This window comes from Typha angustifolia, chromosome 4, assembly GCF_048772165.1.
Source record: "Typha angustifolia cultivar Huaian chromosome 4, ASM4877216v1, whole genome shotgun sequence".
Classification (NCBI taxonomy): domain Eukaryota; kingdom Viridiplantae; phylum Streptophyta; class Magnoliopsida; order Poales; family Typhaceae; genus Typha; species Typha angustifolia.
Window position 1 is genome coordinate 4031683 of NC_133242.1, and position 25930 is coordinate 4057612.

General features: G+C 32.9%; 2 protein-coding genes across 3 annotated transcripts; one reads left to right on the forward strand and one right to left on the reverse strand.

Moving 5' to 3' along the window:
- Positions 1 to 3049: 3049 nt before the first annotated feature.
- On the reverse strand, positions 3050 to 16672 carry LOC140759774 (putative hydrolase C777.06c). Of its 2 annotated transcripts, none has more exons than XM_073096424.1 (10): positions 16393 to 16672; positions 15554 to 15689; positions 15188 to 15315; positions 12904 to 13051; positions 12709 to 12814; positions 11305 to 11363; positions 4889 to 4924; positions 4690 to 4799; positions 4418 to 4479; positions 3050 to 3713 (listed from the first exon to the last, which is right to left on the reverse strand). In XM_073096424.1, exons 1-9 carry the CDS (start codon positions 16599 to 16601, stop codon positions 4422 to 4424), a joined length of 990 nt encoding a protein of 329 aa, XP_072952525.1. In that variant the 5' UTR covers positions 16602 to 16672; the 3' UTR covers positions 3050 to 3713; positions 4418 to 4421. The 2 variants fall into 2 exon arrangements, with proteins under 2 accessions (XP_072952525.1, XP_072952523.1); XM_073096422.1 differs by having other exon boundaries at positions 3054 to 3672.
- A 3765-nt stretch (positions 16673 to 20437) lies between these two features.
- LOC140759133 (protease Do-like 5, chloroplastic) lies at positions 20438 to 23572 on the forward strand. Its single transcript, XM_073095611.1, has 6 exons — positions 20438 to 20890; positions 20970 to 21122; positions 21207 to 21329; positions 21486 to 21573; positions 22760 to 22834; positions 23336 to 23572. Exons 1-6 carry the CDS (start codon positions 20477 to 20479, stop codon positions 23440 to 23442), a joined length of 960 nt encoding a protein of 319 aa, XP_072951712.1. The 5' UTR covers positions 20438 to 20476; the 3' UTR covers positions 23443 to 23572.
- The last annotated feature ends 2358 nt before the right edge of the window (positions 23573 to 25930 follow it).

The following is a 25930-nucleotide window of genomic DNA, read 5'->3' on the forward strand; positions in this document are numbered from 1 at the left end:
ATCAAATAAACAGTATTATGAATTATGAGTTTTTTTTTAATATAATACGGATTTTTATAACCACACCTTATATTTTATTTATTTTGTAATTCAATCACTCTTGCTTTCTCTTATCATTCTCATAATTTTATCCATAATAATTATTTGAAGAACCTACCAACTTTACGATAATAGTTTGGTGCAACTATTTATTTTTCTTTTATTATTCAAGAGCTCGAAAGCTAGATACGAGCTAAATAAGATGCCAACCCTTCGTAAATATATACAGACACTTATGTCCTACAAAACTTTAGCCAATATAATAAATCACATAGTTTAGACTTTAAGTTGTTTGCATTTGCTAAACTATTGCTTTAAACTAAATACTGTCAAGTTATTCTTTTAGCCAACTGCATCACTGAACCATCAATAGAACGGAGTCGAGTTGTTGAGCCGAACCACTAAATCACTAAACCACCGGATTATTTCTATAATAATTACCTGGGCTTAAAATGAGAGCTACTTGGAGATCTTGTTTTTTTTTTTAATTTTTATTATTATTTTTTTAATTTTTTGGTGTGGCTTTGCCGACAAAATCTATTGTTAACAACAACACAAATAGTTGTTGTGAGATATTGACCAGATATGGTAGTACAAAATCTCCTGCAGTGGGGCCCCAGGCTACTTGGCGGTTCACGAGAAGCTAATCATAACCTATCTTCTTAAAATACATTCAGGTATTTATTTCAAAACGGCCCCTAAGGAGGGGTAAAAATAGGCCGGAATATATCCAACTCGATCTAGTTCCACATTTAGAGTTTTTTTTTTTTTTTTTTCAATCGGATATAGGTCAAGATTTGTTTATTTGATTTAATACCCTATACGGATATAAATATATAAGTTGAAAAATGGTACTCTGGATCAATTGGGCTCATTTGGTTTGAGTTCACAACTTGATTCAGTAATTAAATATTATTTTATACTTAGCTAAGTTTATTTTTTAAAAAATTAAAATTAAGAAATAAAATTAACTAATTAAATTTAGTAAATAAGCCTCCTGTTAATTAGGGGTGTAGGAGTGTAAATGAGCCCCGGCTCGAAATTAATTTCGAGCCTTAGAATTGGGTTCATGCTCGGCTCAACTCAACTCGAGCTAAGCTTGAGTTGAGTCAGATTGAGTTCGAGCCTGAAATGAGCCTATTATTAAACTAAACCAAATCGAGTCCAAGCCGAGCTTAAAAAGAAGAAAAAGGAGGAGGGGAAAGCAGGGCTCTGTGACTGCTTGTCATTGTCGAAGGAAGAGGAGGCGGCACCGCGGCGACTTGTTGCTGCAGAAGAAGAAGAAGGCGGGGCACCGTGGCAACTTTGCTATTGCTGAAGGAGGAGGAGACGGCATTGCTATTGCAGAAGAAGAAAACGAAGGAAGAGGAGGAGGAGGTTTGAACCGGGCAAGCTGACTCTAGCTCAGGATCCGCTCGATATTAACTTTGAGTCGGTTTTAGCAGCTCAGGTTTGACTTAGCTGTAATCGGGCTGAGCTGAACTTGAACTTCAACCGAGCTGAGCCCAAATATTTTTCGAGCTGGCCTCGAACTTTCCGAGCCCAAGCCATTATTCAAGCTTGACAGCCCTACTATTAATAGCTACCGAAAGAGAGAGAGAGAGAGAGAGCGCTCCAAAATAAACGTTGTGGTAAGATAAATGCGCAAAATACGAGGCTTATAATGAAAGTACAGACCATTACTTCTGACATCCTCAGAAGGACTCCAATGAATGCTGGCATACAGTAAAAAATAAAGAAGGGGAAAACAAAAGGGTACCATTCTAGACGTGATTTATTTTACTTCTTTTGTTGTGGAGAAATAGCTAATTAGACATGTGATTATTTACCTTGTGCATACATGAACCTTAGCATCGTCCTATTTCGTCTTTTTTGGGTCCCACTTTAGTAGACATATTTAGGACTCATGGAGACAAACGACGTCGAAAGTTCTGGAGTTTTTGACACACACATATATATATATATAATTAAATAAGATCTAATTTATAATAGTTTTAATAAAATTACTGCACTGATTAAATTTTATAGTGAGATATTCTTTTGCCTTAACTATTGAAAGACTAAATTAAAAAATTTTATATATGTAAAATATCAATCAGTTTAGTATTAGGATCCGACAAAAATTCTAGAAATTAATGACTATTTTTGCCTAGTTTGACATTTTTATTAGGACTATAATAAATTAGACCATATTTAATAATAAATTTGAGAGAAGTCATTCCGTGAAAAAAAATTAGAATTGGGCTAGTTTGATAAAAAAATAAAAATAAAAAATAAAAAATAAAAACTCAGCAAAAAAAGCGACCAATTTAGACGTGATTTTATTTTATTTTTTGTTGTGGAGAAATAGCTAATTTAGACATGTGATTAATGAGCTTGCGCAGACATAGCTTAGCATTGTCCTGTTTCGTCTTTTCTGGGTCCCACTTTAGTAGACATATTTAGTAGACATTAAAAGTCCTCGGCCACTATTCTGTTTTTTTTATCTTTTTGGTAGGAGGAGAGATGAGACACCACGAGAGACAAGTTCCGTGAAATATCTAACGGCAAAATAAAAAATCAATTCTTTTAAAATTATTTATAAGCTCGAAAGCTAAACATAACCTAGATAAAATATCAACCCTCCTTTAACATAAACATAGAAACACTTTTATTTCACCAAACTTTTAGTTAATATAATAATATATCTAGTCTAAAATTTAACCCTCTATACAATTGCTCAAAATTAAATACTACCAAAATCTGCTCCAAGATGTACTGTCAATATGTTAAGCTAAGCCACCAAACTCCTAAATAATTATTTTCATAATATTGCTTAGAAAAGTTTATAGTCTTCTTAGTTCAGAAAAACTCAACTAGAGTTAATCGGTTAAAATATAAACTTAACCCAAGAGAAGAGAGATGGAAGATATACATCCCCACTTAAAAGATAAAATACAAAAGTACAAGATGGAAAACCGATCTCCAAAAGAAGAAAGTGAATAATAGTCCACGGTGGATATTTAGATAGATAGATATTACAGTAAATATCAGTACATTTATACACAATCAGATCAGATTGAGTAATAATTGAGCTCGTATAAAATTTTAGTATATATTTGGGATGCGTTAGTATTTATATAAGATCTTTTATATTGGAGTGCTCTTTAATTTGATTAAAAGAGATATTGTTCCTGGAGTCTTCCAGATGTGTCAGAGCATCACAGCCATGACCAGTATTGCCTTCGGGTTAGGATTATCCGCCCTTGGATTTTGCGGTGAGATGGACCAATTTCTTCTCAACAGAATCGTTTGCCACTACAAGCTTTCAATAAATCTCTCAATATAATGGAGAAGAATTGCAGATGGTCAGTTTAACTGGACCATTAAAAATTTCCACTTCTCGATCTCAAAAAAGAAAAAGAAAATTGGACCTTGTCATGGGATCCTAGACAAAGAATCCATTGAGAGTATCATCTATACATCGAGATGAGGCCAAATGCAGCAAACAATGATAACAGATCGTGCAACTTATTATATTTTCACTAAAAGAAAAAAAATAGGAGATGATCATTGAACTCACAAAATGACTACCAGAGATGGGATCCTGAGTAGTATATACCACGGGATCATCTGCATCAGGTGTAAATGAACCTGCAAAGAAGGGACCCCTTAAGCGAATCAAATCACACTTGCTGCACATTAAAGAAGCACATTAAAAAAATCATAAATGAAGCCCAGAAAATATGTACCAAAAAGAATCCAATTTATTCCCACGACTGAATTCCATAATGAATTAGAAGCAGAAAGTTCATAACGATGCTGCATCACTATAGAAACAAAGTTTTGAAAAGGTGTACCCTAAGGGTGCAATTATTTACGGAATACAAAAATGGGATTAGTTTAGTTATCCTGCAAGTTGGTACGAAACTAATAAACAAGACTAAGAGTCCGGATTAAATCCCATTCCACTAAAAGAGAGGATATATCATTTCACACTGGGTGAGATGGTATATCCCAAATGGAGAAATAAGAGTCTTATTACTATATTGTCTTTATATAAATAATAAACTTAAATATTAGATAAATAAATAACAATTTAAAAATCTTAATTAATTTTTTAATTTTAAACTTTTTATTTATATTTCATATATAGTAAAAAAAATTCGTTCATCATTATTTATTTATTTATTGAGAATTATAATGTAATTTTATTTAGTTATCCAATTCAAATATGAGATTAGTAATCTTAAGGAATATATTATCTATTTAGATAAGCCAAAGAATGACATCCTTTTGATCCAAAAATCCAATCCAGTAACTAAACCAAACGCACCCCAAACATATAAAAGCTAGGCCATTATGCCAAAGTTATGTGTGTGCAATCAAAAGCTTGTACCTTACTACAGGTCGATGTGGATCCGTAAACCGTCATGAGCTAGCTGGACTGGAATTCCTTCTCTGAAAGATCAAACGTCAGCAGCTTAGCTGTCCATACTCTTGTGGAATGATACTTGAAAACATATTAAAGCTTCCAATAATTTAGAAAAAGTTCACATTGTTTGGTTGTTGAATCGAGTGCATATAGTGGATATTTTTGGGGAAGTTTAAAAAAAAAAAGAAGCAAGATTTTAGCATACTTGGTGGCTCTTTTATTCCAAAGTACCCTACCTGCGAGACCATTCTGCCAATATATTGTTATCTTCATGGTGATCAAACTCGTGTGTCATTCCAATAAGCAGCGCTTTCTTCGGACATATCCTCTTAACAGCATCAAGAGTCTGACAAATAATAAGAGTTAAATAGAAAGTGTCCTTTTTTGGAGGGTCAGATTAACAAAGTTGTTTAGGAAGTGCAAAACAGACCAAACCTGATTATAACAAAGGTGAGTATTATGAGTGTTTTCCTGCTCAGTAAAAAGATATATTATATTAGAAAAACACTAGCAATATATGATTTTACTCAGCCATGCAAAGATTCCATGAATACGAACATACCCAAATATCAGAAGGCGAATCATTCGTGCAATGATCCAAAAGTGTTCTACAGAAGAGCAGGCCTAAGACTGATTGAATAGCCTATGATAATATCCTAAAGCACAAAGTTTACCCAAAGTAAATCTAGGGAGGGCAACATGTATGCAACCTTACCATCATTATTAAAATAGTTGTCCTTGGGTATCAGTAAAAAATAAATGGTTTCTTACATTTTATTTGAGTGTCTAAAATACCAATAAAATATATGAGAATATTTATTAAACAACTTGCTTATTGGACTTTTTATGTTCAACATCGCGCTTCCTGCTCGTATCCAAGACGACCCCTCTTTTTTAATTTCAATGTCCAAATGACACCCTACCATCTACAAGACAAACAGAGCTAAAACACCTGCAACGTTAATTTAACCAGAGACGAAAACTTTTAAATTTACCCTCATCAGTTTGTGATCACCCCAACAGTATTTTCAATGTCACTTAACTTTAGGTGTTATTTAGATATTTAAATTGTCATAGTAAAAATTTGGGTGTAAAATAAAAAAAGTCCAAAAGGGTGCTAAATGCAAATTTTCTAAAAGAACATAAAAAAGTCCTAGCAAAGCAAACTTTGACAATATGAACACATGCGACAATAAACATCTTCGAATTGCAATCAATTATCTCTCTCAAATCTTTTAGTGGCGCCTTTGGAAGGAGAGTAATTGGAGGATCTTTGATTGGGAAGTAAAAACCCCTATTGGCTTCTACATCTTAGATTGCAGTACATTCTGCCATAAAAAAATTGACAGTATACCACTTCTAACATGATATCATAGCTACATATAGAGATGATCAATTGGCGCAACCCACCTAGGCCTAAGCCCAAACTAACAATGAGTGGCATGGGCCAGATCTTTGCATGCCCGATAAGGCCGACACAGCCGGTCTACAAGCCCAGTCCATGAGTAGAGGTGATCATCAGGCGAGTAGAATTCTGATTGGGCCCACAAGGTTGGGCACTCTGTTCGCCAACCTGCCAGTGGGTCAAGCTAGGTTCGAGTCGGGTTATAATATTCTAGTCCGAAATCCGTCCACTAGCACGTGAGAAAGCAAACTTGAGCTAGGCGGGTTACGCCAAGCTCTTTCCATCGGCTAATGTGACGAGGTTTGCCATGATGCCGAGGAAGTTCTCAAATGGCTCACTTGCCGTTTGGAAGAGGTCTGCCAGCCCACGCTCCTCTATCTCAACTTGCTTGGCCTCGAGGGCCTAGATTAGAGAAAAGATTAGAACGTAGATTACGAAGCTAATATTGAGGACGAGTACTAGCTCACATTTGGTCCTAGTGCCAAATGGGAAATAGCTCTTCGGTCCTAATGCCAAATCAAGTTCGAGTGAAACTTGAATTTGTTTTTAAAAATTATCAAATGTCTTAGTTATTATATAATGGCATGTAAATTAACAAATGAATTCTAAAAAAAATCAGTAAAAAAAATGATGCTCTTAGAATTAAACAAGTAGTTATATAAAAGATAGTATGATTTATTTTTGCATGACTTATAGAATGGACATATCCAACTAGGTTGATACCTACTCACATATCTATTATTTGCATAATCATTCTTTAATTGAAAAAAATAAAAATATGTTACGTCTTTCATCGAGATTTAAAAACTCAAATCCTATATTTTCTATTGCAAAGTGGTCGTTCGCTTGTGATCTGATTCAATGGCGTATCAATCCTGTAGGCACATCAACGCTTCAATTGTATATTTTTGTTTAAACATGCTCTACGCTCATCAATCAACCGAATGCTTATACTGAAAGCAAATTCTAAAGATATAATAGTCATATGAATGATCAATATATCACGGGTCATGATGACAACAAATAAAAATCTCATCTCATTTGCTTTTCACCATGCTAAAATATCTATTTTATCCTCACTTACAAAATGATTGTAATATATTTGGAGCTCGGTGATTTCCCCTTAGAAGATCCTCCCATTTTAAGTTAGCCAATTTCTTACTACTACCACTTTCAGTGGAATAATAGATGGTGAAAGTATAGAGAAAGAAGAACCGTATATAATTAAATAATTTTTAAGAACTCTTTTAAAATAAATTTTAATAGTTATGACATGAGAATTATAGTCATTTTGTTGATCTTTATATAAACCATTACAAATATAAAAAAAGATCGGTCTTTTTAAGTTGAGATTCTAATAAATACCAAAATCAATAAGTGAAAAAAATGTTCAAAATATTTAGCACATTTAGTTTCTATTATTATAAAATATTATGTAAAGATTGATCAAATTTGAAAATAATAAAAAATTTGAACAATGTTGACAAGTTATATGCTGTGATTATAATTATAGGAGAATGAGAGCTTGATAACATATCATTAGCGTAGAAAATTATTTTTATTTTTTCAGCATTTTCTTATTCTAAATCGGTAAGACATTCTAATTCATTATTAATATCTTAGAAGTGCCTAATATGGAAATCAAAATTTTCAAATAGAGAAGATGTTGAGAGGCGGGTGTATTGAGTGTAAGAATTGAACTTTTACCTTCCAATAACAATTCTATATGAGCATGAAAAAAATGTATATTAAAAAAAAGAAAAAAACTTGCAATAATGATTATGTATAGGGAGCAAAATCATAAGAGAGATTATTTGGTCACTTCTGTTTAACCTTTAATTAGCCTCAATTTGCTACGTACAAGACTTTCAAGCCTTCAATTTGGAGAGATTAAAGAATTTTTAAAAGACTTGAGTCATAAAAATGTGATTAATTTAGAAAGAATTATATTTATTTATAAGCATGAGAGAAAAATTAAAATTACCAAATACCCTTCTAGACTAGTTGTTTTACTACTGTTTTAAAGGGGTAAAATGGTAAAAAAAAGTTGGCCCTATTTTCCAAAATTTTATAATGGGACTAGCTATTTTTTGAAATATTTTAATTGTTGGGCCTATTTTTGTAAAACAAATTTCATCGTACCTACTTTTAGAAAAAAAAAGACTATAAGACTCTTTCCTAGACTGCTAACCTTTTAAAGTAGTATTGTACAACTATCTATTTTGTACTTAGCTCGGCTCAAGCTTGAACTGGCAATGGGCAACATAGGCCAGGCTTATGCTTGCATGGCTTGACCTGTAAGCCCGATCTCAAAGCCTAGCTCATGAGCCTAGCCTGATCCACCCTACAATAGCTGACATGTAGCTCGGCCCATAAACCAAATCCATGATGCATGAGCAGGAGGTATTTTCTTAGTAGGTTCGCATGCTAGGAAAGAAGCAAATATTTTTTCTTTTGAAAAATAAGTCCAATGGAACTTTTTTTAAAAAAGGTCCAACAATTCAAAATATTTCTAAAATAGCTTATTCTAAAAATTCAAAAAATAGCACCAACTTCCTATTGTTACCCTTTAAATAGTAATAAATAGCTAATTTAAAGGGGTAATTATAAATTTTTTCTCATGCCTATAAATTATTAATAATTCTTTCTAAATATATCACGTTCTCATTTTTTCTTACTCTCTCAAGTCTTTTAAAAATTATCTAATCTATCGAATTCTTTCCAAATTGAAGGCATGAAAATCTTACACTTATCTAATTGATGCTACTAAAAAATCAAATAGGAGTGAGCAAATAATCTCTCTTATTATTTTGGTCTTTATATAGTACCATTATTGCAAATTTTTTCTTATTTTTTTAATATAAATTCTTTTAATGCTCATCTAGAATGACAAATAGAAGACGAATATTAAATTCGTATACTTAATACACCCACCTCGTAGCATCCCTCCGATTTGAAAATTTTGGCTTCCTCATTAAATACTTATAAAAATTTAAAGTCCAAAGCTTTGAAATATTTTAAACGGATTGAAACTAATGATTTAAAAATATTGTTATCGATAATAAAACTAAATATCTTTTACGTGGCCATAATTTTTCTGCATTAATTAAAAATAACACTACTCACATGATGGGGCATATTAAAAAGATGTAGAAAAAAAGTTAACACTCAAATATTGGTTAGTCAAAGTGTTTTCAAAAATCTTTCTAATTTCAATAAAATTATAAAAAATTATTCGTAAAAAAATATTTAAATATATTATTCATAGAAATAAATATTTTACTATGGGTGAAATCTGAAACTTGAAAGTTGTATACAAAGAGGTTTTGCTACGGCTTTTAGAAAATTTCTCGTCACATAATTAAAAGAGATGCTTCAAAATGTTTTGCTGAAGAAAAAAAAACTAATTTTTGATCTTTTAAAATTGAAATCTAGAATTCTTTTACTAGTTATATTTGGGCTTCATGCCAACATTAATTTTTTGTGTATAATCGCATATATTATTGATGATAGTTAGAAAATGCAAAGATGATAATTTTTTGTTAAAAGCATGATGAGAGTCATATCGGTGAATAATTTTCTCGTACTATTAAATAACAAGTTAACAAGTTATAATAACGCTTTTAATAATGATACCATAATTTGTGAATTATTGTATAATAGATTCATGTGTCATATTATAAATTTAATTGTAAGTGACATAAATAAATTGCTGAAATAATTCATAACATTAGAGAAATTATACATCATATGATTTTTCTTTACTTATTGGTTTTGTATTTTATTAGAACCTCAACTTAGAAGGACCAATCTTTTTTATATTTGTAATGGTTTATATGAGATAAACAAAATAACTATATTTCCTATGCAATTACTATTAATAGTTATTTTGAAAGACTTTTTAATAATTATTTTATTACATATGGTTCTTTTTCTATGTCTTCGTCATCTATTATTCCACTGAAAATGATAGTAATAAGAAATCATTGCTTGCTCAACTTAAAATAAGAATATCTTTATCAATATACGGGGAAATCACCAAGCTCCAAGCATATTACAAAATAGGCTCAAAAATAATTTCAAACCAAGCTTGATTATTTGCCGGTTCGATCAAATAAGCTCGATAAGGCGCGAAATAATTGTAATATATATACATATATGAGTGATATTTCATACTATACTACAGTTTTATTATAATCTAAGATTTACTTAAGTGGATTGTTATGTATTATAATCTTATAGAGTTTAGTTTTAAATTTTATTCTATTAGCTTATAATTTTAAATTAGACCTTATTTTAAGCTTGATTCAAGCCTAAATCAAGCTTGATCATACTCAAAATTTGGCTTGAGTTGATTAAGGCTTGTAATTGTTTATAGTTAAGCTCGTTTAGGTTCGACCTCGAAATTAGCTTGAATTGCTTGATTACAAATATAGGCTCGAAATTAATTTCAATTCAACACTAACTATTGCCATGGACTACCCTCTACCAATCACTTTCACCATCACCAACTGATGGCCATTCTTAGGTTACTAATGATCTATGAGCTACAGATATTAGCCTTCTCCCTTAAATAAAATTTCCCATAGTATTTGCAAATTTATTAGTACATTTTAGAATAGACTTATTTCAACTATGTCAACTCTGCACAACATTACGGAGAGAATATCTTGGAATTTCTCCAAATAAAGTTGCTTCAATTTCTGTTAGACTTACCAGGAAAAAGAGAAGTCCAATAGCTTTCGATCAGATAGAAATTCAAAAGACAAAAAAAAAACCCATCATAAACTCCAATTTATACATTTTAAGGTTTTGACTTTTCAAAAGTTTAATTCTCTAAAATCCTTTTTCAATATGTATAATTTTAGGATTAGTTGTGTGAAAGATTGATATATCTCTGCAATTCCTTCATTAATCCAAAGTCATACTGCTTCAATATTCATGTAAAACAATTTTAAATCTTTGCATGTAAAAAAATTTGCGCACTTCCTATATTTTTCTACAAAATCTGAGAATATGCCTGTGATCTAGTTGGGCTGGTCCAAGTCCTCTAACTAGAGATCATCTTCTTTAAGCCAAGGCCTGGACCAGGTGTTTCAAGCACATTCATAGAATGACATATTTCGAATAGGTATTAGGTAAGCTTAGGCTACTCTGCTAGGCTCAAGATCTTCAAGAGAAATCAAATCTAGGAGATAAATACATTTATAATTTTATATATATATATATATATATATATATATATTCAATATGTAGTTGGGAATAACCTCATAAAGGATTTGGTGTTGTTCTTGTTGTTATATATACAACATGTACATATGTCCATATACATCTTATTATCCACATAAATAAAATAGTGTAAAAGAATATATCAAATATTAAAAAATGAACGGAGATATTGAACAAAGAATCTTGTTGAATCAATAAAGACAAGTCATAGACTAACCTTGTACAGAGTGTCTAAGATAAGAAGATCTAGTTGTCCAGCTCCAGACTTTGAAATAACTGCAACAAAGAAGTGCATCAAGAAACAGAAGAGAGTCATGCAAAAGTCGTTTCAGTTAACCTAATGAAAGTCCAAGCAAGGGGACAAAGATGCAACATTTGGTGGTACAGGATAATCAAGCACCAATACACTATTTGCATAGGCTGCCTCGACATTGATGGAAACAAAGAAACAAATCACTTAACAAAGTGAACAAAAGTAGATGGTTTACTAGCTGGTCTTAATAGTCCGTGACAAAAATAACATTCAAACATAGCAACAAATATTGTGTCAAGGGTCGAGAATGGGCTCCTACAACCTGACATATATCCATTTTCAGCAACATTAGCAAGAATAGATCATAAATTCCGCTTCACATTTTCCCCATTCTTTAGCATAGCCTCCGGAATTGTCACACCAATCTTTAGTGGCAGTAGAACTTTCGGTTAATTACGTCTACACTCTTGAACTATACCCAGTTTTTACAGGGACCCTCTAAACTTTTTTTATGTTACAATGTCCCCCTAAATTTTTTATGTTACATTCTAGTCATGAAAGCATGAAACAATCTCTGGCTTGGCCCTCCCATAACCTCATTGGTGAGAGCCCCATGTATTAAGATGTCCTTTTACACTCCTTCCAAAATGTAGCCAAACTACACCATCAATGAAGTAGATTTAAAGAACAATTTTTATTATAATTCCAAAATAAGCTAATATCATAAAGGAAAGTATAACAATATAACAACGCTTTTGTTGCACAGTGTGCTTGATAACAAAAATTTAAGCAACTATGGCTTGGATTCCACCTTCGCAATCAAATTAGGAGGCAAACAAGTTGCAAGCATAGTATTCTATTCTAGTAAATCCAAAATAAAATATCACAAAGAAAACAATGTAATGATGCATTTATCATGTTCTACACTTGATAATGTGAAAATTTTAACCATCATCAGCATCTAAATTTTTCGCAACAGCATACAAGACATTTTATCATGTTCTATACTTGATAATATAATATGTAAAAGTATTATTTTATCATCAGCATCTAAGTGCTTTTTTCCAAGAACATTATGCTGCCAAGAAATCTAGCCAAAGTTGAGAAAAGTATGCACAACAGATAATTGACACAGTGCAAAAAATAGGTGATAGGGAGCTATGTATCCTATTAGTTGCAGTTTGGCCATGTAAGGAAAAAGAAACCATCCATGTAAATGGATAGTCTACACTCTAGAGCAAAAGAATGGTAAAGTATTGTGCTTTCATACAGCACAATCTTAATCTTTTAGATAGAAACAGGCATCGAGACATATAGAACACTAATTGCAATTTAATAGAACTTATGACTAACAAACTGAGTTCATACCATACTCGGTGCTGGAAGGAAAACGTGAAACATCAGATATATAGGCAACTCTAGATTTTCGTCCAAAAAGGAAGCCCAAACAGACATAATCCTCTCCATGCATTACCTGAATTAAGAAAAGAAAGCTTCAAATAGATATTGATTACAAACAGCACTACACACTATGGAGGTACAGAAGTGAAGGTAGTTAGTTACTGGTAAAGGAACAAACTCAAGCCCCAATGACATAAAAGGTTTCTCGCAGTTACTCTCAATAATTCTCCAGTCAAGTTGGGCAACACGCCTCACTTCCTCCCCTTCCTTGGGTTTCTTTCTCATCAGGTATGGGAATTTTTGTGAAATGCTGTTTCAAAGAGTAAATTACGGTCATAATAATGATCCAAAGATTCAAGAATATCAGTACAATCCAACTGTGCCTAAGAATGAGATACCTCTGAATGAAACATCCTAGTTCAAGTATCGACTACTGAAATAGCTTAATCTCTTGTGGTTTAGAATTCCAGTGCAGATTAAACTTATATCATGCAGAGATGTAAAATGTACTGTACAACTCTGATAACACACACATGGTTCTATTGGTCTCACCATAAAGTGCTTCTGTTGGTCTGCCATTGCATGGTTCTTCTCAGTGTGTATTCCTTGATTAATACACAAAATAGATTGCAAAAATAAAAACTCACAGCAGATAAAGTATAAGTAGAGGGTCAGGGGAATGAAAGCTAACTCCATTTCTCATATTTGATATTTGACAAAAGAAAAAAATGGTACCATCGAGGATTTTTTTAATCAAATTCTTACTGAATCAAAAGTTATTTTTCTTTAATCAAAACTCAAAAGTATGTAAGAATAAATTACAACTGCTCTTCTAATGTTTAGGGCTCAACGGCCAAAAACAACAATTCTATAGTAATCTTATAGCCAAAAGAATATTTATTTCTAGCAAGAATTCAAGCTTTCTTCTTCCACACCCAACTTTTTTCCTCAATCATGTTACAGATAATTTCTTAATCATACTATCTCCATATTATAATGTGCTTTTAACATAATTGCTACCAACAAATTTGTAAATATCAGAAGTGCCACTATATCGTTCAAGATATCAAAATTGCCATCAAAATAATTACTCTTTTCAAATTGCCATTCCATTGATTAAATATAACTAACCATACGTGGTGTAAAGTGTAAACACCATTTTACCAATATATAAAATCATTTTAAATGGTTGGAAATATCAACAAAAATCAAATAATACCCTACATTTTAGTGATTTTATGTGATTAATATCTGCCTTTGAGCTATTTGTAATCCGACCCCTTCCTTTTTGCCTATAATTTTCATATCACACCATATTGTTACTTTGACTAACTAGCCTTAAACCTAGGGTCCTAAACTATAGTTCATTTCACTCTATGGATGAAACTACAGAAGTATTAAGATTCTTTCTTACTTAACCTCACACTGATCAGATTTATTAACCCTTGATAAAATGTTCTTGAAGAAGTTAGGATTTTGTAGTTGTATTTTTAGCAAGGTTATTTAGATGTTAAATGAAAAGGAAGAAGGAAGACAAAGTACTTTTGGTACTTTAAACAATAAACTTAGTGTCCCTAGTGCAATTATAAATTATTCCTACTAAAAACCAGTTTTGTGAAAGATTGGTTACTTTCAGTTAACCCAGGTTGTGATATGATATAGATAGAAATGAAGGGCCATATTACAAATAGCTTAAAGATGGGGCATTCAGCACAAAATCACTAAAATATAAGGTGTCATTTGGACATTTCGCAAATATATTAGATGTTACTTTATATATTGTTGTAGTACAAGTATATTTAAATGATGATCCAAATATCTTGATAATTATGTAGTGATATTAATGACATATTTATCATTCTAAAATTTGAGAAAGAAGGATATTTTGGAAATTAAGAAATATACTTTTACTTCAACAGCCACAGGTTAGGAATATTCATGGAACATTCCTTTAGATTAACCATAATGGCAATTTTGAAAGACCCAATGATTTCAAATGGGGTTATGATATTTTAAAGAGTGGTAGAAATTATATCTGAAATTATTTTAGGGGCAATTAGTATTACACTGTTGCTTTATACAAATCCTAACAAAATCCAAGATCGAACTAGCAGAATTTGCAACAACTGGGAAGAGCAATGCACTGATGAACATATGCATCTTCCCTTTATGGTAAAGATCTGCGGTTCGCCAGATTGAACTCATAAATAGTAAAAGGAAAAAAAATGAAAATGTTTCCAGAACATGTATACTAAAGGATGCAAATCATCACCAATCTATTAATCTTGCATAAGAATAGATTATATCAAGCTTCCATCTGAAGGAAAAGCTATTGTCACAAAATATTTTGGCAAACTAAAACTGCTACATAGTATGATATGTGAACTTCCAAATAGTCCTAATAATGAACAAGCAAGCCTTGCACATTAACCAAAACTTACAGTACCTATCCAATGCAAATTGGGTCAGGAAGATAGGAGTGGGATCAATATTATTTGTAGGACTAAAGGGTTGCACCGCCCGTATATCATCAAGTCCAAGAATAGCATCAGCATGCTCATGGGTTAGAATAATCTGCAGTAAATAGCAATGGTTAGTTTATGTCTAGTAACCGACTTTTCTAGTCAATGTCATGCTGATCTCTTAAAGATCTTCTATAGCTACATAATGATATTGAAAATTGACACTTTTAGCATGGAAACACAACAAATAACACTTACTTCATATGAAGCTTAAATAAAAGTTTCTGATTGTATATCCAATACCAGAATAAGCTACATATGATAAAGGAAGACAAAACTATAGTACCCACAGTATCAACACGAGGGATCTTATGGCGAACAAACCATCGGAGAACTTGTTCTCTAAAGGTTTTTCCAACATCAATCAGAATATACTTGTGTGCACCATCATCTTGACAATAATCGATCAAAAGTGAAGTATTGCACCTGTAAGGGAAAAGAAGAAGAAGAAGAAAATAGAAGCAGCAATGATTAAGGAAATACCAGGATGTTTTAATATAAAACCTACAGTGGATTATTCTCCTTAGAGGTGCCTATTAGCCTTGAAATTTGAATTAGGAGAGAGTGGGAAGGAAGAATCAGTCAAATATGATCCAGCATGAGAGAGAGAGAGAGAGAGAGAACATAGTAGTGGGAAAAAAGGAAGAAGATTGAGAAGTGATTTCACAAGATCTGAAAACAATCAGGAAGACAAATTGTGAATGAAACCAATGCTTTTGAACATATAAGAAAAATGACGGAGCATGATGAGATAAGATTATACTTTCTATAATCATTTTTCCCTGTACTTTCTCTTTTTCAATACATCAAATGCTATAAGAAAGGCAGAAAGGCAAACTTGAGGACAACTTCCACTTTCATATTTATGGAGAGAACGCCATAAATTCCATCTCAGAAGCAAGTTTAACGGCTTGGGTTAAGTCGAGGACTATTTTCTTCTCTTTTATCTTCATTCAACAAAGGCGATCACGTTTCTTGCCGACTAAAATTAAGCGGATCTAAAATTTAAGGGTCTTCAGATCCCTCCGACAAGAGCTATTTATACGATTCTTCTTCCTTTCTAACGACTTAAAATTAGGAATCAGAGTTTCACATATTGGAAAAACGAGAGAAGTCCACGGGATGAGACCTGTAGTTAGGGTTTTGCTCCGGCGGGATCGAGAGAGACTGGAAGCAGACGCCGCACGGGGGATCGGAGGGCTGGATCAAGCACCGGGCATTGGGGACGGCGCTCGAGCAGCCGGTTCCGAGAAAGATTAGAGAGGATCCGCCATTGTTGAGGCCCCCATCGCCGGAGACGATCCCGTTCTCCATAGGGAGATTTTTTAGGGTTTCCATACAATTGGGGGAGAAAACGAAGGTACGAAGAGGAGTGAGTAGAGGAGACAGCAAGAGAGTGGGGAAATGGACGGGTGATCTCAGCGGTGAGGAAGAAATATTTATACCCCGGGCGGGAAAGCACGCCGTCAACAAAAGCAATAAATTTGGTTTTTTTAATTTATAGAAATTGATCTTTTACCTTTATTATTATTATTATTATTATTATTATTATTATTATTATTATTATTATTATTATTATTATTTATTATATGAATATTTATCAATGGCCTCTTGTATTTTACTTTAATATCTAAAAAGTATCCTCATATGGATTTTACTAATGGATAGTTATTACATTGATGATGCATGTCGGTAAATGTTTACAAAATATCCAATGTATATTTATCTATATAACATAAGTATATATATATATATATATATATATATGGTTTTAGTATTTGGATTAAATATTTTTATGTTTCGGAGCAACTTAAGTCGTGGCGTTGGAGCGCATCAGAGCTGATGTTTGAATTTACAGAGATATATAATATATCATTTGAATGTGCTCTTGGCGGTCATTCAATTTTCAGAGTAACATTTTCAAGCATTTGAATATGGTTTGGTAGTCCAAAGTCACAGAGGCAGTTTTACAGATTTTTGTCGAGTCTTTTTACGTTCAAATGACGTTGGAAATCTCTACGAATTTTATTACTTCGTGGGATCTACTTTGAAATAATATTTGGATTTATCTTGAAGAGGTATATAAGGGTTAGTGTGCTATAAGCCTAAGTGCCATCGATGATTAATTTGGGAAGACTTAATTTAAAAAACAACTTCTCCCGATAAAGGTTCTTAATTTCACCATTGACTAACGGTTTTCTGTCTAGAGGGTTACTAAGATGGTATATCAATCTTGAGGATTGAGACTCAAGATTTTTCACATGATCTAACGAGCGAGATGTTTAGAAAGAGTTGTTGGTAATCAATGAGAGTCGATAAATCAATCTTCTAAATAGTTACAATACTTTAGTTATTGGTTTGATCCTAATTTGGATCTGTACTCTTTTTAAAAATCTGGTTGAGAGTTATTTCACGTAAAATCTCTGTGTTCATCTTTGTTACACAGTGCGCTATTATTCCCCACTATTATTTATGTTAAGCAAGGGTTTAGAAGATGGTTTAAGTATTTTTATGAGTTAAATTATTGATAAATGCGAAACAATCTTAATTCTCTTAAGTAAAATTTTAAAATGGAAAAAATAGAGGAACCAAAATTTAAAGTCAGATTAAGGATATTTTAAATTTTTTTACTTCAAAGTAATATAATATATATTAGTTGTTGTAGGTTAAAATTAACTCAGAGTATTTACGAGGTAGAACAATAAATAAATATATGATTGAGTGTGAATAATAATAAAAATAAAACATATGACTTTTATTTTCCTTCACTTTTGGGGCTTTTGAAAATGAGTGATATTTAAAATAAAAGTAAAAATAGAGAGGCAATATGGTTTTATTTGATATTTAACCTTCCTTTTATATTTTTAAACGTCAGCACTTAATTTTTTTTTAAAGTTCATATCATATTACAACTGTCCATCAATGGTTAATAAAAAAAATATTTTAATACCCATCACATTTGAGCCTATTTCAAATTTAGTCTGAATAAAGCTCGACTTAAGCTCTGATTTAATCTAACTTAAATCATGACTGAATTGAGTATTGGTTTGTTTACGCTTGTTATAATTAAATCAAAATTAATGTTGATTTATTATTTATAACATATATATATTAAAAAAATAAATTGATCTTTATTAATCGAGTTTGATTGAGCCAGCTTATATTTAAGCTCGGCTTGAAATTAATTTTAGGCCTGATCTAATTGATTAAGTGACTTATTTTAAATATGAGCTGAGTTCGGTCGAGTCTTATTAAGCCAAGCTTATCGGAGAGAGATTCTTCCAATGTATAGCATATGTATTTTTATTTGTCAAATATAGAAGCACATGAAATAGTTTAAAAATATCTAGACTCTTATTTTTTAGGATTTTTATTGGTTAATTATATTTAGTTTTTTATTTAGTATATTAAACTAAGTGTATATATTTTCTATAATCAATACATATTTTTTATATTTTTTTCATATACAATTAGATATTAGATACACTATTATCGCTAATTAAAAGATAAGATATGAATAAGTTGTAAAAAGCACGCATCATTAACCTTAATTTTAAAAAGCTATTTTCCCACTAATTAAAAATTAAAAACCGGATAGTCTTATTTTTAAAAACCTTGGTAGTAATGTGTGCTAATAAGCTTTGTTTGAGGGATTGTGTTGGCATGATTAATAGGGTCACTGTTAAGCTTGCTGGATGGAGAAAATCTTCTTCGTCTCAAGCTGGGCGGCTCACTCTTATTAACTCTACTATAAATTTCCTACCTAATTTTAATTTCAGTAATTTTGTCATACTCCTGAGTATTGTGTATGATATCGAGAATATGGCCAAGTCCTTTCTACGCTAAGGGAGATACTAAAGGTAGTTATCTGATTAATCGACAAATTGTTGATTTTTCCAAAGACCAAGGTGGCCTTAACATAAGGAACCTTAGATGGGCTCAGTTGGCCTTTATGAACCCCAAAATAAGTATGGTCCTTGGGGCATGAAAAGTCAATTTAGAGGCTCCTCAAGTATGTATAAGCATATCCTCACTACTAGTACTGTTCTGAAAGAGGGATACTGTAAGAATATTAGCAATGGCAACTCTACTTCTATTATGCATGAGTCCTTGGTTCTTCACTATGCCACTGCCTATGAAGCCCACTTACCTAAATATGACTATAAGTTTTGGGAACAAGAAAGTGGCTAGATTAATTCAAAGACGCACCTGGCATATCAATAGAACTTGTCACTAGTTTGGTCTTATCCTTTTCGATAGGATTCAACAAATTCACTTGCCTCGTTATCCTATCAAGGATTCTTGAGTTTGGGCCGATGACCCTCGGGGTCAGGCCACTGTTCAAAATGCCTATACCCTGCTTATAGATCAACCCACCTCGGTCACTAAGGATAAACCTAACTAGACCGCTATCTGGAAATTGCCTATTGCTCCTTGTATTCGTACCTTCCTCTAGAAGCTCACTTGGAACCGTCCGCTTTCCAAGGCTAGGCTTATTAGCTATGGTATGCCTATTTCGCCTCTTTGTAACATTTGTGCTAAGGATATTGAGATTGTTGCCCATATTTTTTTATAGTGTAACTTTGCTAAGCAAATTTGGGATTTCAACATAACTACCTTTGGCATCTGCCTAACCTTTAGTGGCAATTGGGTGGGTGGCGACTGGCTTAAGGAGGGCGACAACCTCTCTATGACCCTGTTTGTTGAGGCGTGGGCACTTTGTGAAACGCTTGAACAAGCCAAGGGCTTAGCTATTTAGAGACTCTTGGTGAGTCTAATTCGCTTCAACTTATAAACGCCCTCAAAATTAACAAAGGGGACACAAACATGAAGAATGTGTTCACTGAGATCTATCATCTCCTCGGTACCTTCAACAGCATAACATTGATCCATGTTTTTAGAAAGCAAATGCTATTGCCAACAGGCTAGCAAACCATACTAGAAAAATCTATTCTGGTTTTACTTGGGAAGACTCAGGGATGCCTGAGTTAACTTTTATTTTGTGTTCTGATACCAGTGACACCCTACAAGTGCGGGGCATCAATATGTTACCTTTTTTGGGGGCTTCTAGCCCTCTGAATAATGCATTCTTAATTAAAAAAGAAGATATTTTATATCAAGTAATGCCTTTTATTTTTAATTATTTTCCCACTATTATTCAGATAACTCAACGGTTGGTATTTCCTTTCCGTTACTAAGCAAGCAATCAATCCATGGCTCTACTCTCCTCTTCGTCTTCTTCTTCTACTCTTCCAAGAACACCGCCATTACCACCACCTCCTCTCTCCTCCCTCACCAACTCAAGACTCCACCTTCCCCTCCTCCCTACTCGAAGAACTCTCCTCCTCGCGTCTCCTTTCCTCCTACCCCTCCCACTTCCTCGGCCCTCTCAAGTCGCCGGAGCCGAACCCATGGACGAGTCCCAGCTCGACGAGGAACGAGTCGTCCGCGTATTCCAGGAGACCTCCCCTTCCGTCGTATTCATCAAGGACTTGGAATTGCTACCGAGCGGAAGACCCCAACTTGCTTCGACCGCGGTGGAGGATAAAGACGACGACTTTGATGCGAAGGATGCTAAAGTCATAGGAACGGGATCTGGGTTCGTCTGGGATAGGGCCGGCCACATCGTAAGAGATGTTAATGTTAAATTGTCTTTAGAACCATGTTGTAAATCCGATGTGGGTTCTTGTGTTCTGGGTGGATTAGGTGACGAATTACCACGTGGTGGCCAAATTGGCCACGGATGGATCGCGTCTTCATCGTTGCAAGGTGTATTTGGAGGACTCTAATGGTGGTACTTATGCCAAGGAAGGGAAGCTTATCGGAGTTGATCCTTCCTATGATCTTGCTGTCTTAAAGGTTTTGGTTCATAGGTGTTTGTGAGTTTGTCTCAAAGATAATACCTTGTAGCGAGTTAACGGTAACAGATGGAAATATACGTAGGTTGACGTGGAGGGCGATAAACTAAGGCCGGCGCTTATTGGTATTTCGCGGGATCTGCGGGTGGGTCAAAGCTGCTTTGCCATTGGGAATCCTTATGGATATGAGCACACTCTAACTACTGGGGTAAATGTTTTCTTGGGAGATTATTTCCTTTTTAATCAAGTATCTCAAGTGATTAGTGATCCTTGAATGATGGATCACTCTGCTTTGAAGTATTGCATCATGTATGAGAGGACACATCCAAATTCTATAGTAAGTCATCGTTTTAGATGATTACAGGTTGTGAGTGGATTGGGGAGGGAAATACCATCGCCAAACGGAAAGTCAATTCGGGGAGCCATACAGACAGATGCTGCTATTAATGCTGGTAACATTTCTCTTTTATGTGTATGATCTTCTGCAATATTGCCTTTGTACATCATAGGCATTATCAGAGAACATCAAAACTACATAAATATCTCACTTCGTATATCGTAAGTATGTGGGGATATTTTGTTATGTTCGCCTTATTCATGTGGCACTTATACTTCCTAATTTCTAGTTAAGATCTGAGATGGATTTTGTTAGCTGCTTCATATTGATGATAACAATTGCTGGATTTGAATTAATTTTTGCCTAGATTAATCTTTTAGATCTCTAATTGACTCATCCACTGCTTTGTTGCCATTATATCATCTAAAAGCATTCAGAATTTCTGCAAGTTACCATCAATGTACATATGATCATTAGACATCGTCATCAATATCTACTATGTAAAGAACTTGTGTTGACTACTTGCTCATTTTTCATTCTAGAATACTATATGTCGGATTTGGCATCACTCCGTTGATGGTTAGGTTTGGTCCATGCATGCTGGTTGCATGAATTTGAGTCATGGAAATCTCTCCTGGTCATGGTGGCATGGCTAGATCGATAGGTAGTCACCATAGACGAGACTCCCAATTCTGCCTATCCTCGGCTAGTTGAGGGGACGGAATAACGGATGCATATCAGCATATATTTTGTCCTCAGAAGCTGCATTTGTGATAACTATTTTACTATTATACCCATATTTATCCACACTTGCCCTTCCTATACCCTACATGTGTGGAACCTCATGCAAAAGGGGAGGCCATATTTACTGAAATTATTCCTCAACCAAACATATTCCCTCATTGTAGTTTCTCTTCAAACAATTAATATAGAAAGAGGAAAATAAGGAGGGCAATATCAAGAATTTATCCCCTTGAATAGATTCTCTCTTTCGAAGAAAAACTTGTCCTTTTGCTACAATGAAACAAATGATAAATTGGTTTTGATTTTCAACAAGAATACTGTAAAATCCAACCAGGTATCTTTAGGTAGCTATAATGCGTTCCTTTGCTGCTAGTTCTGCATAGTTTTACACATCAGCTTGTTTTATCTGCAATGTTATTTTCGCATGCCTATAGTGCATTGAAATGAATAAAAGCTTGTTCTTTATTACTTCTCATTCGAAATGCAGAAACATTAAATCTGTTGCCCATGCTAGCTAGTTGATCTTTCACCAAGTTACTTATTGTTATTGTGAACAGGAAACTCAGGGGGACCTCTCATTGATTCATATGGCCATGTGATTGGAGTTAATACAGCTACATTCACTCGTAAAGGTACTATTACTTTCTCAGCAGTTGAAATAATATTAACAAGTACATCTTTAGTTTATCACTCTTTCCCACTCTGAGAAGATCTAACGCTAAGCTGTTTTTGTAAAGTGTCTGTTAGAAAATCATGTTTGCCAAAGGCTTAAATTGTTAGATAACGGTAAAATCATTTTATGAAACCCTTGAATTCTTAGTCATTTTATGGAATAAACTCAGAAGCAAGTGGTGAATGGGTGGCAGATACTTTCCCTCACATAGACATCAGAATTGTTAATGGTACAATCAATCACAATTATAAACGATATCTGATTAAAACGACATAAAAGATATTTTGGCATATTAATATATTTAAAATTATTAGAGAAGAACATTATGGCATTCCTACACATTAACATGTGAAAATGTTGCGAAACACTGCCTTACCTGTAATCAGAAAGGAAAAGAAAAGAAAAGTAGAACTTTGAATAAGATTACGACATGAAGTTTACTGATGATTTTTATTTGCAGGTACTGGAATATCATCTGGTGTCAACTTTGCCATCCCAATTGACACGGTCGTACGTACAGTCCCATATCTTATAGTATATGGAACTTCTGTCAGCAATAGGTTTTGACTCAGCCTTTTGATCATATACTGTCAATATCCATGTCTTTACCACCTATGTCTCTTGTTCTCATGTTGTTCTTTTTGTTAATAAATATATAATTAATTGAAAAACCTGTTGGCATTTCAACTTCTCATAAGCATTCATGTTGTCATCTATTTCCAGAGATGATTGCTCTGTCTCAGTGAAAGTTTATAGTCACAAAAGCAATGGAAATATGTGATAAAGTACACGCACAATTTGATTATTTTAGTTAAGTCATTTTCGCATTGCAGTTATGTAACCAAAATATTTAAGGATGCAGTTGTCATATGTTTTTGCAAGTCATTATCCTTTCTCCTCTCACAGGAACTTTTAAAGCAGTTTGGAAGATTTAAAAGAGGTGAAAGGGAATAGAAGAAAGAGAACTTGATTTCATTTGTTGCCAAATTAATTTCTCAAAAGGATTGATATCCTCTGCCCTCATATATATATATATATATAATATTATAATTGTCACCGATAATACCATTATAGCTAATTTTTTACGAAATATTGAGAGAATATTCCTTACAGAAGATCGTTAGAGTTAATAAATACATATTAAATGACTAATACTCTTAGTCAAGCATCAAGGTTTGCGATTGCTAATAAATATATTAGGAACTCAATTCCTCGCGAAAACTAACACTACCCTAATCGCCATGGCACTCACGGATTAGTGAACCCTGACTTAACGACTTTATTATTACCATTCTCATTCAGTAATAAACGGATTATTCACGCAAAAAATCCAAATCCTTTTAGCTGTCTATAAGATATATATATATGCGCTATAATACTATAATGATATATAACTAGTAAAATTGGGCGATATTTAAAATCAAGAACTAATTATATTTCCTCTATTCTATCTAATTAGTTTTTCCGACATAAGAATATACAATCACTGGCAGCTTAACATCTAGTCTTAAGTTAATTTTTCTATTTTTAAACTCTTTTCTGTTTTCTATATTGTAATCTAAATTTGTCTAAAATATACTATATCAAAGTAGTCTAAAGCTATCTAAATTAGAAGATAATTGAATAAAGAAGAGGAAACTCGTCTAAATTCATCAAAAATCTTAAATCAAACAGTAACAACAACCAAAGCATTTAATCACAGGTGATTACTTCAACTATTTTATGCACACTAAAGTTCTTAATTGATTATAATTAGTTTTAATTTTTTTTATTATGTTGCTCCAATCTTGTAACTATTAAACTATGTATAAGCATGTATTTGAGTCAAAAAAAAAGTTATTTGAAAATTTATTCGAATTATTCTTAGGATTTTGCTTCAATTATTAAATAACCATAGCATATAAATTGGTGATAATAAAACAAATATTTAAAATAATTAAAAAAAATACTTGAGAGGTTGACATGACATCATCCATATTTATTTGTAAAAGCTAATATAAAGGAAAATAATGATGGTCTCAATTAAAATTAGCAAATAAATAAATAAATAAATAAAATAAGAACAATAGTCCCTAGCTAGTGAATGGAAAGGTTGAAATATAATTAAAATTTGCCCTAATTGCCATGGCACTCACTGGCACGATCAGCCAATGGAATCGCGGCACGTGCTCGTCCGTGGTGAGAGGAGAGTATCTAACGATAATTACACCTATTAATTCCATTCGAATCTTATGGTAGCCATCAACCTCACCACCTTGGTATGAAATATTTAAATGTTGGAAAAAATAATAATACTTTCGTCGAGAAATTTTCTTGCTATAGGTGACAATTTTGACACATAAACCCATAGTTTTAATAAATAAATACGACATATTATATGAGTATTATTGCGAGCGAATCACCAGCGGTGTTAAATTGTTTAACCAAGATATAATAGAGTCCTTAAAATAGTTTCTTTTTTTTTTAATGTATATCCCTCTAAAATTCTCTTCATAAATATCTAAGAAAATTAACCAGCAGTTAGATTCTAATCCATTCAACAATAAAAGGAAAAATACCTTTGTTTTTGTTCATCTATTATATATATATGCTTCATATTTTAACTCATTGTTATATAAAAAATAAAACAATACTACATTTGAAGGGGTATACAGGTGAATAAGGAGCTTCTGAGATATATTTATGCCCAAAAGAAAAAAGAAAAAAGAGAGTTAAATTTGATGTATTGTGTAAACTAGTTCAGTTTGAAGGTACTATCAGAGAACCTTCAGCTTAGCTCTAGATGCTTAGATGCTATGGCTTGATAAGGAAAGGTTTAATTGCTTCAGAAAATAAATTGGCATACTCTAGAATCATCAAGATAGCACAGTCATATAACTATCAAGACCATTTGGATTATTCCTGCAATATTTAATTTTGCATGGATCTGTTAGTGCTAATATTGTAAAGGAGATATGATTGATTGAAAGCAACTACATTTGGCTTTGTAAAATTAGTGCAAGACCCAATGAGATGAAAGCCAAAGTTAATGGCCATCTTTCATGGAAAAGTTTGC

Bases quoted from the DNA above. Each gene is read 5' to 3' on its own strand.
- LOC140759774 (XM_073096424.1), bottom strand. From the start codon at position 16,601: ATGGAAACCCTAAAAAATCTCCCTATGGAGAACGGGATCGTCTCCGGC. The intron at 15,316-15,553 runs GTGGGTACTATA...TATTTACTGCAG, and splicing joins AGATCCCTCGTGTTGATACT to ATTATTCTAACCCATGAGCA. The intron at 4,480-4,689 runs GTAGGGTACTTT...TTGATCTTTCAG, and splicing joins TTGGCAGAATGGTCTCGCAG to AGAAGGAATTCCAGTCCAGC.
- LOC140759133 (XM_073095611.1), top strand. From the start codon at position 20,477: ATGGCTCTACTCTCCTCTTCGTCTTCTTCTTCTACTCTTCCAAGAACA. The intron at 20,891-20,969 runs GTAAGAGATGTT...TGGGTGGATTAG, and splicing joins GGGATAGGGCCGGCCACATC to GTGACGAATTACCACGTGGT. The intron at 21,574-22,759 runs GTAACATTTCTC...TATTGTGAACAG, and splicing joins AGATGCTGCTATTAATGCTG to GAAACTCAGGGGGACCTCTC.